At 39.4% G+C, this 15,386-nt stretch overlaps 1 protein-coding gene across 1 annotated transcript in view; it reads right to left on the bottom strand.

Annotated features, from left to right (window-relative positions):
- LOC150087185 (nose resistant to fluoxetine protein 6-like) overlaps positions 1-15,386 on the bottom strand; it is a 170,653-nt gene that overhangs the window by 114,059 nt on the left and 41,208 nt on the right. The window contains exons 4-5 of the mRNA XM_090372400.1: positions 3,115-3,211; positions 1,224-1,309 (exon numbers count right to left, since the gene is read on the bottom strand). Coding sequence (XP_090228526.1) covers positions 1,224-1,309; positions 3,115-3,211 — 183 coding nt within the window. The remainder of the gene's footprint in view (positions 1-1,223; positions 1,310-3,114; positions 3,212-15,386) is intronic.

Below are 15,386 nucleotides of genomic sequence, written 5' to 3'. Positions count from 1 at the left end.
TTCGAGAATATTCTCAATACAAAAACCCACGTACGGATTTGGCACTCTTTCTCTCAATCCACTAATAGGGTAGCAGATCCTCTACTTTGTTTATACTGTGCTGTGATTCTGTCCAAACTGGATTGGATTGCTGAGATGTAAGCTTCAGCCACCGAAAGTATCTGCAATGATTTCGTTTTTCTTGATTTCTATGATGTACGTTGCCGACCGAGAAAAGGTAATACAGTTTCGTGATTATAGTAAATTGCTTTCATGGTCGTTAACTAATGGATTTACGAATAGCAACGACTTAGAGATCGTGGGCTGGTAACGGGTCGCTATGTTAAACAGACGTAAAATCCAACATGCCACACTGAGGATTTTAGTTAGGTATAAGTGGAGTAAAAACATTTTGCCGAAGTGCCCAAGCTGTTGAACACCATGGAGATTACTGGATAATCCAAATTGGGCAGTTAATTCCAGTAAGTTCATTCTTTATGTCTCAGGAGTAGAATATATCGTGGTTGTCATTTCATTAAAACACCACAGGTTTTGCACTTCAGGTTTAACCAAGAATTTTCTGCCAAGTGGGCTGGGGTAGAATTGCCAATTGACTACCAAGTTGATCTTAATTTGTGGGACTCCGATACCAAACTGAACTCGAATGCTGCTCAATTTCTTCACTTAAAAATAAAATAAATAATTTTTTTGCTTATGCTTTGGACGTTCACTTAAAATCATAGGAGTTTACAAGATGAAGAGTATATAAAAAGAGCATCATATTTATCCGTGACATGAACTAAAATGACAAATTAACTCAATCCCGTATGCTATTCTATCCCAGTATTCAACCCACAGCTACGGCGGCCATGAATATCCATCCAGTTTATGTATATATTAAAAAGATCGATTTCTACGAACAAATTCCGGTTTTTGTCACAAATGAAACTTGTACTAGGAAGCTGCTTTCTTACTGTGTGAGAAATATTCGTTGAAATTATTTCAGACTGATTTTATGGGAGAAAATTGGGCTCTGTTGAAAATTGGGCCCTATTGCTAACAAAACTCATAACTACTAGTAACCAATAAGAACTTCTTCACTGCCATGAATTTCATTCATATGTTGTACTAAGTTCAAATACAAGAATTTATAAGTTAACAGGAATCTGAACTGCTTTACTGTTATCCCCCCCCCCGTCGCTCTGCTATTATGCTAGGGTAGATAAGTGAACAGGATTACTTACTTTTGTACTTGATCTTCTTCATACCTTGTGAGATATCGAGCCCGGTTCCAAGAACAAGCAGAATTCCCAAGAAGGAGAACAAAGTCCTGAAAGTGAAACATTTATGTAAGCTAATATTTTCATAACTTTTCACGAATAAATTGGTTTTCCTTTAGTGTATTAACATTATAGTTGTTTCTGTTACATGATTGATGTATTGCCTTAGGAGATGCTGCTTTATATGAAACATTAAATCATATGTTGTGCGCGTTGAGACTTGATGATGCAGGTAAGTTGTAGGGTTTTAGGTGCATCAGCAACTTAGGCTATATTGCACCGTACATAATATCTCTGTTAATTGCGAATGCTCTAAGGTGGATTTGAAGATTTTCTGGACGAAATTCCCTAGTTTCCCGGAGAAAGACCCCTGATAGTATCGTGCACGAACAACTAACTCACCCACTTTGGGAAAACGATTTCCTCATTGATGAGATTCGAACTCAGGTCTTTTCCACCCGGTGTAGTGATGACGGAGATTATACTAATAATTCTACCCACAAGAGCACTTCGGTGGCTGAAACAAATAACTTCTTTATTCACTTTTTTTTGAGAAATTTAGCCATGAATTTTTATTCTTTTATTTTTGAATTTTCGTTGAGGCACACGATTTAGAATTACTAAACAGGCCATAGTATCTGGGAGACTACTAAACTCTCTTTCTTCTCTCGATTCCACTCAATTATAATTTCTCGCAAGAGTTGAACATGGCATGCGGAGTGACTTGATTTTGGATTCCACATAATGAAACAAGCTGGAAGTGGATCGAACGCGTAGACTCAGAATCTTGACGCTGACCTGAAAAAATAGCTGTCGATTGAAATTATAGGGAAAAAAAAATTCTTAATAGTAGGACTAATCAGCAATAAATCTAATATACCTTTTACATCTGCTTCTGTCTCATTGAGCTTGTGCTCTTATTTCGATGTTCAGCCAGCTCAATCTGACCAAACTCTTGTGAGGAATTCATTCCTTCGTATAGTCACAGTTTTCATTTGTAAAGAATTGTAGAGTTACCTTTTTTGGTAACTCTACAATTTGTAAAGAATTGTATTTGTATTCATTTGTAAAGAATTGTAGAGTTACGTTGTTTTTCATTTTTTTAAGTAATTGTTTTAGAATTCCGGAAGTTGCGAGAGGCTGTGAACCTCCGGTCTCATGGCCATGAAGGCAACCTGCAATTTCTTGCAATAATTATTATCTCTCTCTCTCGCTTTTTTTTAAATCTTGGTCATCGTCCAGGAAGCTCTGTGGACCTTGGCGGAGACCAGCCAGAGAATAAATGGAAGCCTCTCTTACCTCCTGGCGGTGTGTACGGGCAACGTGTGGTCCAATCCAGGGTACTGCGGCCAAAAGCCAGAACACAACAGAACCCCACATAAAACTATTCACATACAACACACACAATAGTGTTTTCTGGCTTTTGGAAAGTATGTATACTTCATAAGAGTAATTAAGGCGCAGTTGTGGGAACCACCATTGGCGACCGCCAAATATTATGAACGCTATAAACACAACTGTTTCCCGACGAAGTGATAACGATGGTTCATCTTCTTTGATGAACCATCGTTACAGAGTCTTCACAGAGTCTCTTGAGAGGAGATTTTCGAAATGCAAAAATTCAAAAGTCGCAATACAAATCATACAGGGTCCACATACTACTACGTAGAAGTTCAAAACGTTATTATAATAATTAATATCAATTTCAATATTGTAAATTTCTGCCAAAATTGCATGCAGTTCATTTCATAATAGAAGCGTGTTACATTTAGAAATTTAATGTCTAATGAACAATGGGGACATTGCTTTTTGAAACGCAATGGAATGAGATACAGTTTTATTTAAATACACTCACATGACCGAAATCTGCAGGGGTGTGACGACTTTCTTCTGTTTTACATTACAAAATGGAACCTCCGCAGGTATTTCAGGAAGACCGATGTAGTCCAGAGCTAAAAGGAAATACAAGTATTGAAGCATTTGAACATTTTTAAATTAAGAGATTCGTTGTAATTTATTTGGAAATTTTCAAAGATAAATAAGCAGCCAATGAAGAGTTTTTTTTTTTTTTTTTTAAAGCCACAGAATTGTAATTTTTTGTGGTAACAATGTTTTTAAATATAACAGATTTAAAGGGTTTCTGCTTTATCAGTTTTGGAATTTTCCAGAAGCTTCCACTAATATCGCGTGACTTTTATCGTCCATGTTGCATTTTTATCATCTGATGTCCACAAATCCATGCTGCTAGAATAAAAGCTCAACCGGATATTATTACCATATGGTCGCAGATTGAATACCCTCATAAGAGTCCAGCATAATTCTGACTACTGTATATGATTTTATTACCTTGAAATTAGAAAATCCATTCGCGATTAATTTCTTTGTATGAAATGGCATTATGAGGAAGAGGTCGTTGCTTTCGAACATTGGCCCTGTAATCACCCACTCATCCCACGGATGCCTGCTTCCCCGCAGGGTAATCATGTCTGTAAGACCGTAGTCGTAACACAAGGAAAGGCAAATTCTTTAACGAGAGAGAGAGAGAGAGGCCTTCCTGAAAGATTTCATCCCGGAGTTGGGCGTAAATCCCTGTCCGTTCCTAGTGCGGGACAAATTAGAATTACAATATTTCTCTATTTGGTTATGAGTGAAGTAATTTTGTAAAGGAGTACAACTCTTCATAATGAAAGGTCATCATTTATCATTAAATCTTTCACCTACAGAAAGAGGAGGGCGTCGATATCACCGATGTTTGACAGATTCGGCGGAAAGTCCATTTTAAGAATTTATCCATTATGCAATTAGACAGCCCTCGTGGATAGCATAGTTGGTAGAATCGCCGTCCTCTCCACACTGGTCGAAAAGACCTGAGTTCGAATTCGTTGATCATGTGAGTAACTTTTATGGGCCTTTTCCAAAATGTGGCTGAGTTAGTCGATATCGGGGGAGAGCAACATAGTTTTTTTTTTTCGTACCGGAAACTCGGGTTTTGAATCCAGCAAACCGAAAAACGACCAGAGAACAGGTGCAAATTTTACTGACAGTACATACGGAGCAAAACTGCCTGAGTCTCTAATGCGCCTAAATCGCTACAACAACTACAATTAGATTTTCCGGATCTTTCAGTTAAGTTGAACGTGAGGATTCAAATTTTCTTAGTTTTTCTTTAGGACCTGATTTTGTTGGAGGTTGCGCAGTAGAAGGTATTGAAAAGGTGGTGGCAACTATCTGCAAGTTTTGTGAACATATTGAGAAATGCTAATTTTAGGTTTAAAAAGCTGTCATATTAGAGCTACCCGAGAATTGCCTGATCTACTCACGTATGTTATGTACATTGCATGTGTTCTCTGTTTTGTTTGCCCATTTTGCTTCAAGAAAAACTACAGTTTCTGAGCAGTAAAAACCTTGTGTTCACTCCTCAGACCGACTAACGTAGGTATCATTGAGTGAAAAAAAGTTGCTGATATTTAAACCTGAGCTTTTTCACCCGTTATGATGAGATTTTTCTTGTCATTGGAGATTTTAAGGCGCAAAGGCAAGTAAAGGCCATTACGTATCAAAATATGAGGGAGGATGGTGATTATGACCACAATGGTAGCGGGTACCGCTTGAGCTGGAACTACGCCACAACCTTGAGGTATTTGTCATTTAAGTTAACTATCATCTGACTCGCCGCCTGGGCTTTTCGACCATATGCATATCCTTCTCATCTTGTTATTATTCATTGACTTACAACAACAAACAATACTAAATCAATTTGACCATTTGGTCTTGTGGCGGGGGACACGCCATCGCGCCTTCACCATTAGTTACCGTTCCCACCACGAGGCGGGAAGTCACTACTATCTACTGCATTCTGAAACTCCTCCAGAACGCCTCTTTAAAAAACTCACAAACGTCGGAAAAGAACCCACTGGTATAAAACACGTCTCTCAACTTGGGCGGACTTAATAAGTTGCATATCAACCCAATAAAAACTAAAATTATGCTATTCAAGAATAGACTGGATCTCAGGCGCCCACCGCATGTAAAAATATTTAATGCTCAACTGCCAATTGTCACCGAAACCAAGGTACTTGGGGTGATTATTGACCACAAACTCGGCTTTCTCCCACATCTTGTTAATCTAAGAAACAAAGTTAAGAGATTCTCAGGAACCATCATACACATCTCTAAAAATGATTGGGGACTCTCCAAAAGGTCCCTGTGGTTATATTACATCGCAGTATTTTTACCAATTGTGACCTATGCAGCCGAAGCCTCGTTCCATCGGGTAACTCTTGAAAAGATGCGAGACAAGCTTGGAACCATCCAGAGGTCAACGTTAATGGCAATCTGCCGAGTGTGTAGAACGGTCTCCACTCCTGCCATTCAGGTCATTGTGGGAGCAATTCCGCTCGATCTATATGTCATCATCTTCCGAGGGTTGTGCTTCCGAATTACGAGAAATATCCCAACAAGGATCCTCGACATTGAGGTTAATCTATATGTTGACCCCAAGGCTGAGATGACTTTACTTAGGATTTCTTTACTTACATAAACTCTAAAAGGAAGGGGATGAATCTGATTGGTCCTCTTGACATCGATGGTTCTACTGTTGATGATCCTGCCCAGATAGCAAACAAACTGAATGAGTATTTTGTATCTACATTCACACATGAGGAATTATTAAGGTTTGAAAATGGCAGAAGGTTATCAAATTGTAGCAGGATACTTAATGATTTTGTAATAACTGAGAGCAAAGTAGAGGAGAAATTGTTGAAGATAAACATAAGAAAGGCACCCGGGGTGGATGGGATCTATCCAGTTATACTAAAGGAGGCGGCAAAGCAACTAAGCAAACCCTTAGCCATAATTATGAGGGCATCCTTGGACTCAGGGGAGCTTCCCACGGACTGGAGATGTGCAAATGTATCCCCAATTCACAAAGGGGATCGAAGAGTGACACGAGTAATTACAGACCAGTTAGTTTTTAACTTCTGTTCCGGGTAAAATAATGGAGTCGCTGGTTAAAGATGCATTGCAGGATCATCTAGACAAGACTGCAGCAATAATTCAGACACAACACGGGTTTGTTAAGTGAAAGTCTTGTCTGACAAATTTGATAGGATATTATGATGTGGTTACAAAGGAACCGGATGCAAAAAATAATTTTGATATCATATATTTGGATTTCAGGAAAGCTTTTGACACTGTTGCGCATGGTAGACTATTGTACAAATTGGAGCAGAATGGTATTAAGGGTAAGTTGCTACAATGGATAAAAGGATGGTTAAGTGGGAGAAGACAGAGGGTGGTAATCGATGGGTGCTGCTCTTCGTGGACTAATGTTATTAGTGGTGTCCCACAGGGTTCGGTGTTAGGTCCACTGTTGTTTTGTTTATTTATCAGTGATATTGATGAAGGTATATCAGGCTTAATATGGAAGTTTGCAGATGATACAAAGGTTGGCAGGGTTGTTAATGACAGTAATGGCAGTGTACTACTGCAACAGGATCTAGATAATTTGGTCAGATGGGTTAAGAAGTGGCAACTGAAGTTTAACCTTGACAAATGCAAAGTACTGCATATGAGTAGAAGGAACCCCAGAGAAACGTACCAACTGTGTGGTACTACACTTAAGGTGGTAGAAAATGAAAAAACCTGGGAGTAATTGTGCAGTCAGATATGAAGTTTTCTGAGCAATGCTGCCAGGGCAGGTCATGGGGTTTTGTCAATGATATATAGGAATTTTGCTATCTCAAAATTTCTCTTGTTTTGGATATTCTATTTCTTAGCTATCTTATCTATCAGGCCCACTTTACAGATTTTCTGTATTAAAAAAAGAGTTAGGTGGAGATGGGCATATGCCTGGGAACCACCCGGACACAGTGTATATATATATATATATATATACACACACACACACACACGCACACACACACACACACACACACCCCTAGAGCCTAAAGTAAAAGTAAGTAAACTCTAGCCATTATCAATCCACTGCAGGATGGAAGCCTCCTTAACAATTCATCTTGAGGGAAATAAACCATAATCTGCCACGCTGCTCCAGTGTGGGTTGGCAAATCGACCGTATTTAGCAGTCAGGGGCTTGAACCCCGGTCTACTCAAGGAGCGTGTCTACTGCACTCCCGCTCCTGACCACTCGACTACGGAGGACCTTGAAGAGGTGGAAGATCCTCCGCTTAATACCTCAATTGACGCGTATGACTCTCTGCAGCTTGGCATGCAGCCGACTTAAATGCTCTTTTAAATAATTAGCATGATCTAAAAAGTTCACTCGCTCTTCCAGGCAAACAACAATGTAAAGGTTCTGGCTGACCACACTGAGCGAGATATTACAAAGGGGTGACTGCATCCAGCTAAGCTGACCCCTTAGCTGCACAGCCACAGACTTCTGCGCGGAAACTTCTAACCCATGCAAATTGAACCAAGAAGTCATATGGCCCAAACAGGTAGTCACCATTCCTCCACCTCCCCGCGGAATTTCTCCCCAGAAAACCAGATCTTCTTCATCAGCGATGACACGGATATCTACATCATGAGTATTCAAGTAGTCATCGAATACTATGTTCCAAAAAAACAAGTACAAAGGACAGATCCCAGGGGGCAGTCACGCTCCAAAGCACAAGTCTGCTCAGATTAGGCTGTCCTATTAACCACCTGCCTATCGGCAATCCTTCAATACAAACAAACACAAATGGCCTTGAGGTATTGGAGAAATTGCATCTCAATAAATCCAGTACTGGCTTTGAGAACACTTATAAAATGATACATTATAACTTTTTGTAAATGCTATTTGTAAAGTTTTTAATGGGTTCAGTTTTAATGGCAATCCTAAGCTTTGCAGATACTCCTCTAAACGTTTTGTGCCTGTCTGTACATCACCACAGAAGTGAAAGATGGCGCTCTCTTACTTCATACTTGTTACGCCATAAAAACAACCGAGGGATTACTGTTGTCTACGGAACAGGCAGTTGTAGTGGAGAACCGTTACAATACATGAGTTGTAGGTTGCCATATTGGATCTGTCTCGCCACGTTTATTGCTTTATTTTGTGCTTTACTTCTTAATTTAGATTATCTTGTGTTTAAAAAGGAAAAAAAAAAAACAGTATATTTACTGTGTGCTCAAACTATGGAGGATATTATTCTAATTGGCTGCAAATTCGGGTAATTAGTTTCGTGAAAGTTGGATTCCGGTTTATCGACAGAATGTCATTCCACCAAATTATTCCAAGGTAAGAAATATGTCAGAATTGTACATTTTTTATTTGTTGTCTTTCTTCTTCTTGGCGTCATAAGAGGGTCACTTTCTAAACAATGATCCCAATCTGTTGTATTCGAAATCTTAATGGAAATTGTCGTTTGCCGGCTACTGTAATTTGCATGGGCTTTAACTTCGACGAGGTTTTATGAAATTTGCACAGTATTACTATCGTTGAGAGAAATTCTGTTGGAGCTTCAAAGTTAATGAACGCTCACCTGAGTTCCTCCTCTTTCATTCCATCTACTTTTCACCCAAGTAATTCGTTGTGCCGGTTGTTTAAAAAAGCATTGCTGTTCTAATTTCTGTTAATTTGGATAAAAAAATAAAAACACAAATATAATAATCCATTATTAAATTCCAAAATCACAATACTGAAATAAATTATGCAGTGATGTCGATAGTGACATACATTCTAGTAAAGCGATTCAAATTGATTACTGGAAAACGTTACCTCCTCAGGTAGTTGAAGCTGATAGTGCTAAACTGCGTTATTATCTGGGTGACTGTTGTTGCATTAAAAGTTTGTGGATGTCATTCTACCCAACTTGATCGATCTTCCACCGCGATAGTCTAGACGGATTGCAAAGGATATCACTGAAAATTGATCACTACCATAAAGGCTGTCTTCAACCTCCCAAGTACAAAAGGAGGAGAGAGAAGCCGAGCATATAGAGAGATAAATTGCAGTAAATGTTTGGTTTGGATTTTAATGGCGCTTTAACAACTAAGGCTATAATGCGCCAATGCAGTACATGTGCGTTTAGGGATGTGGAGAAGGTTAGAACCCACATTTAGAACGGCCTGGCATTGTTTTTTTTTAGAATAAGCTGGATAGTCCAACCCCTTCCATTGATGTGATTGTACCCCTCATAATACTATGTCCATTAAAATCCTCCGGCAGTAGAAAAGGGGACGGCAATTGTTTAATCAAATCATCAAGGTCTGCCTGGGGATGTAATTCCCATATTGTAAATAAATGGAAGAAACAATTACAATAAATATAGTACTGTAAGACGAACTGCTACCGCCTCTAAGTTGGTGGTAAGTGGCGAATCTTGAAAGGCGGTATGAATTCCTAAAAACTGGCAGTTTCTCCACGGGCGGCCCCATTCCCATGTGTGTTTCAGAATAATTGTGCAGCTATGCAAATTAAGGGGCCTGATTTACCTTTAAATACGTCTCCTATAAGCAACAGCAAATTGGTTCATGCCCACGCAGGAGAGCCTTCAGGTCATCACTATTTTGACGGAATCCACGGAAAATGTCCGCATTCAGATTCTTACAATTCCATTGTAAGAATCTGAATGCGGACATATTTTCAGTTCATTGGATCTGTCCTGCTGCTTGTGAGAGACTGTTGCTTTGATTTCTCAGTTGTGAATTTTTTCTTTTTTTGGAAAGAAAGGACGCTGGCCTGTATCCCTTTCCTCCTTTTCGGCAAAGAGCTCCAATACTGAGTCGTCCGGTACGTCTTTAACCTCCACATCCATTATTTCTTGTAAGCAGGTGGCTCTAGATAGCAGTGGCAACTAACTGTCCTATTTGGGCTACATTTTGTGACGATAATCTGGCCAAAATTTTGGCATATGAAGTCTTGTCGTTATTTATTAGTTGGATTCATTATCTTGGTCTTGATAGCTGAAGTTTAGTTGTGGCTTCAGTTTTTGAATTTCTTTTTCTTCCTTCTACCGCTGGCTTTCTCGAGAATATGTAGGGTTCTCTTCTTGAAAGTTAGTACAGATAGACTTGGAGGCTAAAGATTCCATATCGAGCGCAGGAAGGGGAGCCACTACAGCCTGTTTCAAAGTCGCCGCCTTTTTTGGTATTTAAGACACCTCAGTGGATTTAGAATGTAAATCCTTACCGGGCAGTTTAAGTAGCCTACGTTGATGGAACTTGGAGGCGACAGGGTGTTGAATATAAGGATAAAAACAACCGTAGAAACGAGAATTCTCATTCTTACGCATCGATATCCGCTTCGCAGCTGTTACGCCTTGTTCTTTCATTTTCGAGCGGATGTCTTCGCTAGAGACATGAACAATCCGTTGTGATATGACACCGCGCAAGAGTTCAGAGTTTATTGGGGGGGGGGGGTTACGATGACAATTTTGTTCCCTACCGATGAGGAATTTTTGCATTAATTGGACTTCGTCTCCAAAATCGGTGATAACGTTGCGTTTTCACCGATTTTGGAGACGAAGAATGGTACATTCTCTTAATTGCATGCTTTCCAGTGGAATGGAGAATCAGGAAAAGCGCTGTCACTGATGGCTGTCTATTCTCATATCTGAGTATTTTTGTACTTGTATTATCGGTGTCGTCTGATAGGTTAGGCAGGACCCTTGTTGAGGCTTCAAAAGAAGAAGGATTTATATTACTCATATAGGAAAAAAAACTTGATGTACTATGTGCCTGACCACCACGTACTAGCAGGTCTGCAAAAGCGAATAGGATGCCAAGTTCGTTTAAAGCATTTTTTTTTGTTTTTAACATCGTTAACTAAATTTATAATGAGCCGAAACCAGGTAACATAAAAGAACAATGAGCATTTCACTATATCGAAATGCATAATAGCAAAATTACATGAAAGAAGGATAAAAATATAATTTTTAAAAACAGGTGTAAAGTTTTAATGATTTTAAATAACTAAAAACTGCTCCATCCATTTGCGACTTGTATGTATAAATGTTTCTTGTTTTGGGTGGCTCCTAGACGTAAGTCGAACTCCACCTAGAGATATCTCAAAGTTTCTGTTTCTCATCTGTGATGAAAAACATAACTGTATACAGGCATTTTAGTTATTTTTTGAGTGTGCCTATGTTCAGTGTAAATGTAGCCGGATCTGGTTCCAACCATCTAGTGCATTCGCACACTAGGTAACCCGTCCATCGGAGAGAGCGCAATACCGATGGACGGTTTCATTTTGGGTTAGTGGATTCGTCTGCCGGCTTCTGAAGTGCTGCGCGCTTACTTTTCTTAATTTTGGATTTATCTTTTTTTTTTTTTTTTTTGGGAGAAGTATATACGCTGTCCATTTCTTCCTTTCCCCTAGAATTCCGAACCTGAACCGTGTCATAACCCATTCACGTCGACGTCCATGTTTCAGAACTAGTGGAGCTACTGAAGGTTTTTATTATTTTCTGTATCAATTTCCTTTGTGACTGCTGGAGCATTGGGAAGTAGGGTTATTGGATTGGAAGCTGATTGATCCTTCAGTGGCCTTTGTGAGCTTAACATGTAGGGTGCTATTGCTGTGAGTAACTCGTTTGGTGGGACAATCGTATATTTATGTTAGGTTGGAGCATCTCCCTACTAGTTACTGAGCATACAGATTTGTTGGTATTTAAGGATTTTAACGCCTTTCTTGCCTCATGATTTGATATATTCAACACTGCTTTCAGCCTTTTTCTCTGGCATGCTTATGAGTGCACTTCTTGGTAGTTAATTCTGGTGGGTTTTGTCGCTAAACATAATGAAATTTCTTGGTCGTTTGAGCGCGTGAAAGGTCTAGACGACTGGCTATTCCCGCTTGATCATATTTCTATTACTTAAAGAATCTTAAATGAGTAGAACATATGAACGCATCAGACAATTAATATAGCCTGCTTTAATCTTTTTAGGAGACGTTGGTGAATTAAAGGTCAGGATGATGTTTCTAGTGGGAACGAAATTCCCGGCTCGGAGAATGAATGTTCTTTTCACAGCTGTCACTCCTTGAAGTTTTGTTACAGAACCGATTTCTTTTTCCGATACTTCAAGGAGGTCCCATTCTGAGATGACAACGCGGTATGAACTCAGTGTCTTGCGGGATATAACTATGATCTCAATCTTCGCTCCCCCAGTACATGTTTGTCTTAGGAGCTGTCAATTTTAGTATCTACAATGATGTCACCTGGGCGACGCCATTTCACCCATTTAGAAGATTGCCAATCCTTCTAATCCCTTATGGATAAAGAAGGATGATATTTTTCTTACAGTTTTCTCACCTGTAGCTTGGTATAAGTAACGAGTGGTTGCTCTTGGTATAACTTCTGATTTCTCTGCTTTGGCTGCGGTGACTTTAGCGGGGTAGAAATCTAATTTTTCTGGTAGGGACCGTGTTGGGTTCCCAGAGAGAAATTGATTATCAGGATTCATATTATGTTTTGTTTTTCTTCAGTGCCCGGACTACATATCCAACAAGCAGTCAAAGTGGGATGCCAGGTACATGACAATGCAGTGAATGCGCTCGGGATTGGGAAGCCAGGGCTACCCAGACACCATATTAGCACCGCCGCTGTCCTGCGGACCCACATTTCCAGTAAGTCTTTATCCTGGCCCAGTACCAAAGGGAATGAGACTTATTGGAATGCAGTTGATCCAAGCAGTAAGAACCACTCGTCGATTGATCCCAGTCGGATCGGCTCCGTATCTCCAATCTTCTCAGAGCTGGGACTAAAGCGATATATTAGATCTCCACCTCACAACCCATTAGGATCACTTCCAAATTTCCATGGGTTGCAGCACACGGCTGCACATACCGGCAGCCAATCCAATGATGTAACCAAGGTATGGGCATTCGATCCCAGTAATGCCAATTTTTCTCGTCTTAAATAGATGCTTAGTATTATTGTTTACCCTATATACTAAAACTGCTATGGGGTTCATAGAAACAAACAGTAATTAGTACTTATTTATCAGATGTTATATAATGTTTGTATTTAGTTTTTATTTTATCTTATTTAATATTTATGTAATTTCTTTCAATTTTGTATTTAACGTGTAAGGACCCGTCCTTACATTAATTAATAAAAATTGTTAAATATTATGAGAATTTAACTGTAATACGAATAGTGGTTTTCTGATAAAAACAACATGGGTTAAGAAGCTCTGGAATTCAAAAATACCTTCCAGTCACTCCCTGTTTAGTTGTAGTTTGTTTGTATGGAAATTCTTTGACGAGTCAGTAAAAGTAAATAACCGTGACAAATCCCCATTAAGACAGAGGCAGATGCACCATAGTAAGGGCCAAGAGCACTTAAGTTGGCTCTCTTAGAAATTTCACGGTGAAACGCCATTAGAGGTGGGCGACGTCACCAGGTGTGCGCGCGTGAGGTCACGGGAAGAGCTGTGACGTTTCTCAGTTAACCTGAACTTCCGCCTCTCGTTCTAGATGGTTCTCGTATATTCTAGGCCACGGAAGTTGGGAAGAAGACCCGCCCACGGAAGATGAGAGAAGACAAATGAGAGCACAGGAAAAGGGATGCGCAGATCTCCTATTGGCCAGGAAGAAAGTGGAGGGAATTTTGAGAGGGAGATTAGGAAGAAGTTTTCGTGGCATTCAGGGAGAAGCTTTCGTGGCATTCGGAAGAAGTTTTCGGAGGAGTCGGAAGAAGTTCTCGAAGCGGTCTGGAGAATGATTTGAATGAGTTGGAGAACGATACAAAGCAGAGCAGTAGTCTAATTTGGGTGATAGCTGCAGCCCTGAGGTAGATGGAAGCAATGATAGAAATTCTGCGTATCCCGACAGCCCGTAGGAATGTTCACCTGTAAGCATGGAAGCCGTAGCAAGGAAGAATCACATCCTGAAAATTATGTAGGCAAAGCCAGTCTAATGAGTGGTCGAACCATTGACCTACTAGACAACTCCTCTATCCACGGAAGAAGAAATGCTGACCGGTAAAGAATATACGACCCTGATTGATTCCAGCCACGCAGTATCCGGTAGGGAGACACCATAAATCACCGAGATCCCCAAATGAGCGCCCCCGCATTCCAGTACCTGAATGACCGATATGAAAGGAAGCCGAGCAGAGAGGAAAGTTCCAGGCCAAACATGTAAGTGCTATAGAGTTTACCGAAATAGGTGTACCTAATTTATTAAGGAGAGGACTTTAGGAGAAATAAGTATATATATAGTTAAGGAGGGAGATTTAAGCAATGAATATATGTATAAAGGTGTAATGTATTTAAAACAGACGTAGCCTAAATTTGAAATGAAGCCCCTCATATAAATGCTTGATGGAAGGAGAGGGTATAATAGATAACTGAGAATTGTTTAAAGTTGGGAAAGGTTTTTATATTATATATGAAGTTAAAGGTTGGAATTTTGATTTATAATGAGTTGATTTGTGGAGAGTATTTCTGATTTGAGTAGGGGCTAATTAAAAGTGATATATATAAAGGTATAGGGGATTAACGGTCCTGAAGGGTAATGTTAAATTGAATTGATTAATATTTCCTGTTAACCTGATTGCAGTAAAGGTGTCTAATTGAATAAATGAAATTTTCTTACAAATTGAGACACGAACTCTGAAGGTTTTTGTGAGCCAGTTCATTGGCTGGTAGTTGTTGGTGTATTATATAGACTGTTCAGAAGAAGAGTTGGAAGAATCTATGTGAAGTGAATACCACGACCTATCCAAGTCCCTGTAAAGAACACGAAGAGACACCATTGCATAATGAATAATAATGTGTATTAGAATAGGATATCTGATGATAAAACATTGGAGTTTGAACAAAATATTTACACATATAAAGGTTAATGAAATAACAAGTCACTATTATTAGTTTCTGTATGATATGTTAATAAACATTGTTTTATTTTTCATTCATGTGTTGGAGTCTGTCATTCCGAAACTCAGCCAATCCTGTGGAGAAATACTTAAAGTAATTAAGGTCCCCTACGAGTCAGGTAATCTTCTGAGAACAAACAAGTCAGATGCTAAAGTGGGAGGATTGGACTACGGGGATGTACATATATAAAGAGGGGATATATAAGTAATAAAAAATTAAAACATTAATGCAAAAGGAAGATACAAGATACAAAAAAAAATAACCCCATAAGTAATAAACGTTACCCCGCCCCCCACAATT

Source organism: Mastigoproctus giganteus, chromosome 4 (genome assembly GCF_048544385.1).
Source record: "Mastigoproctus giganteus isolate SK-2022 chromosome 4, ASM4854438v1, whole genome shotgun sequence".
Lineage (NCBI taxonomy): Eukaryota > Metazoa > Arthropoda > Arachnida > Uropygi > Thelyphonidae > Mastigoproctus > Mastigoproctus giganteus.
This window is presented reverse-complemented; position numbering and strand designations above follow the sequence as displayed.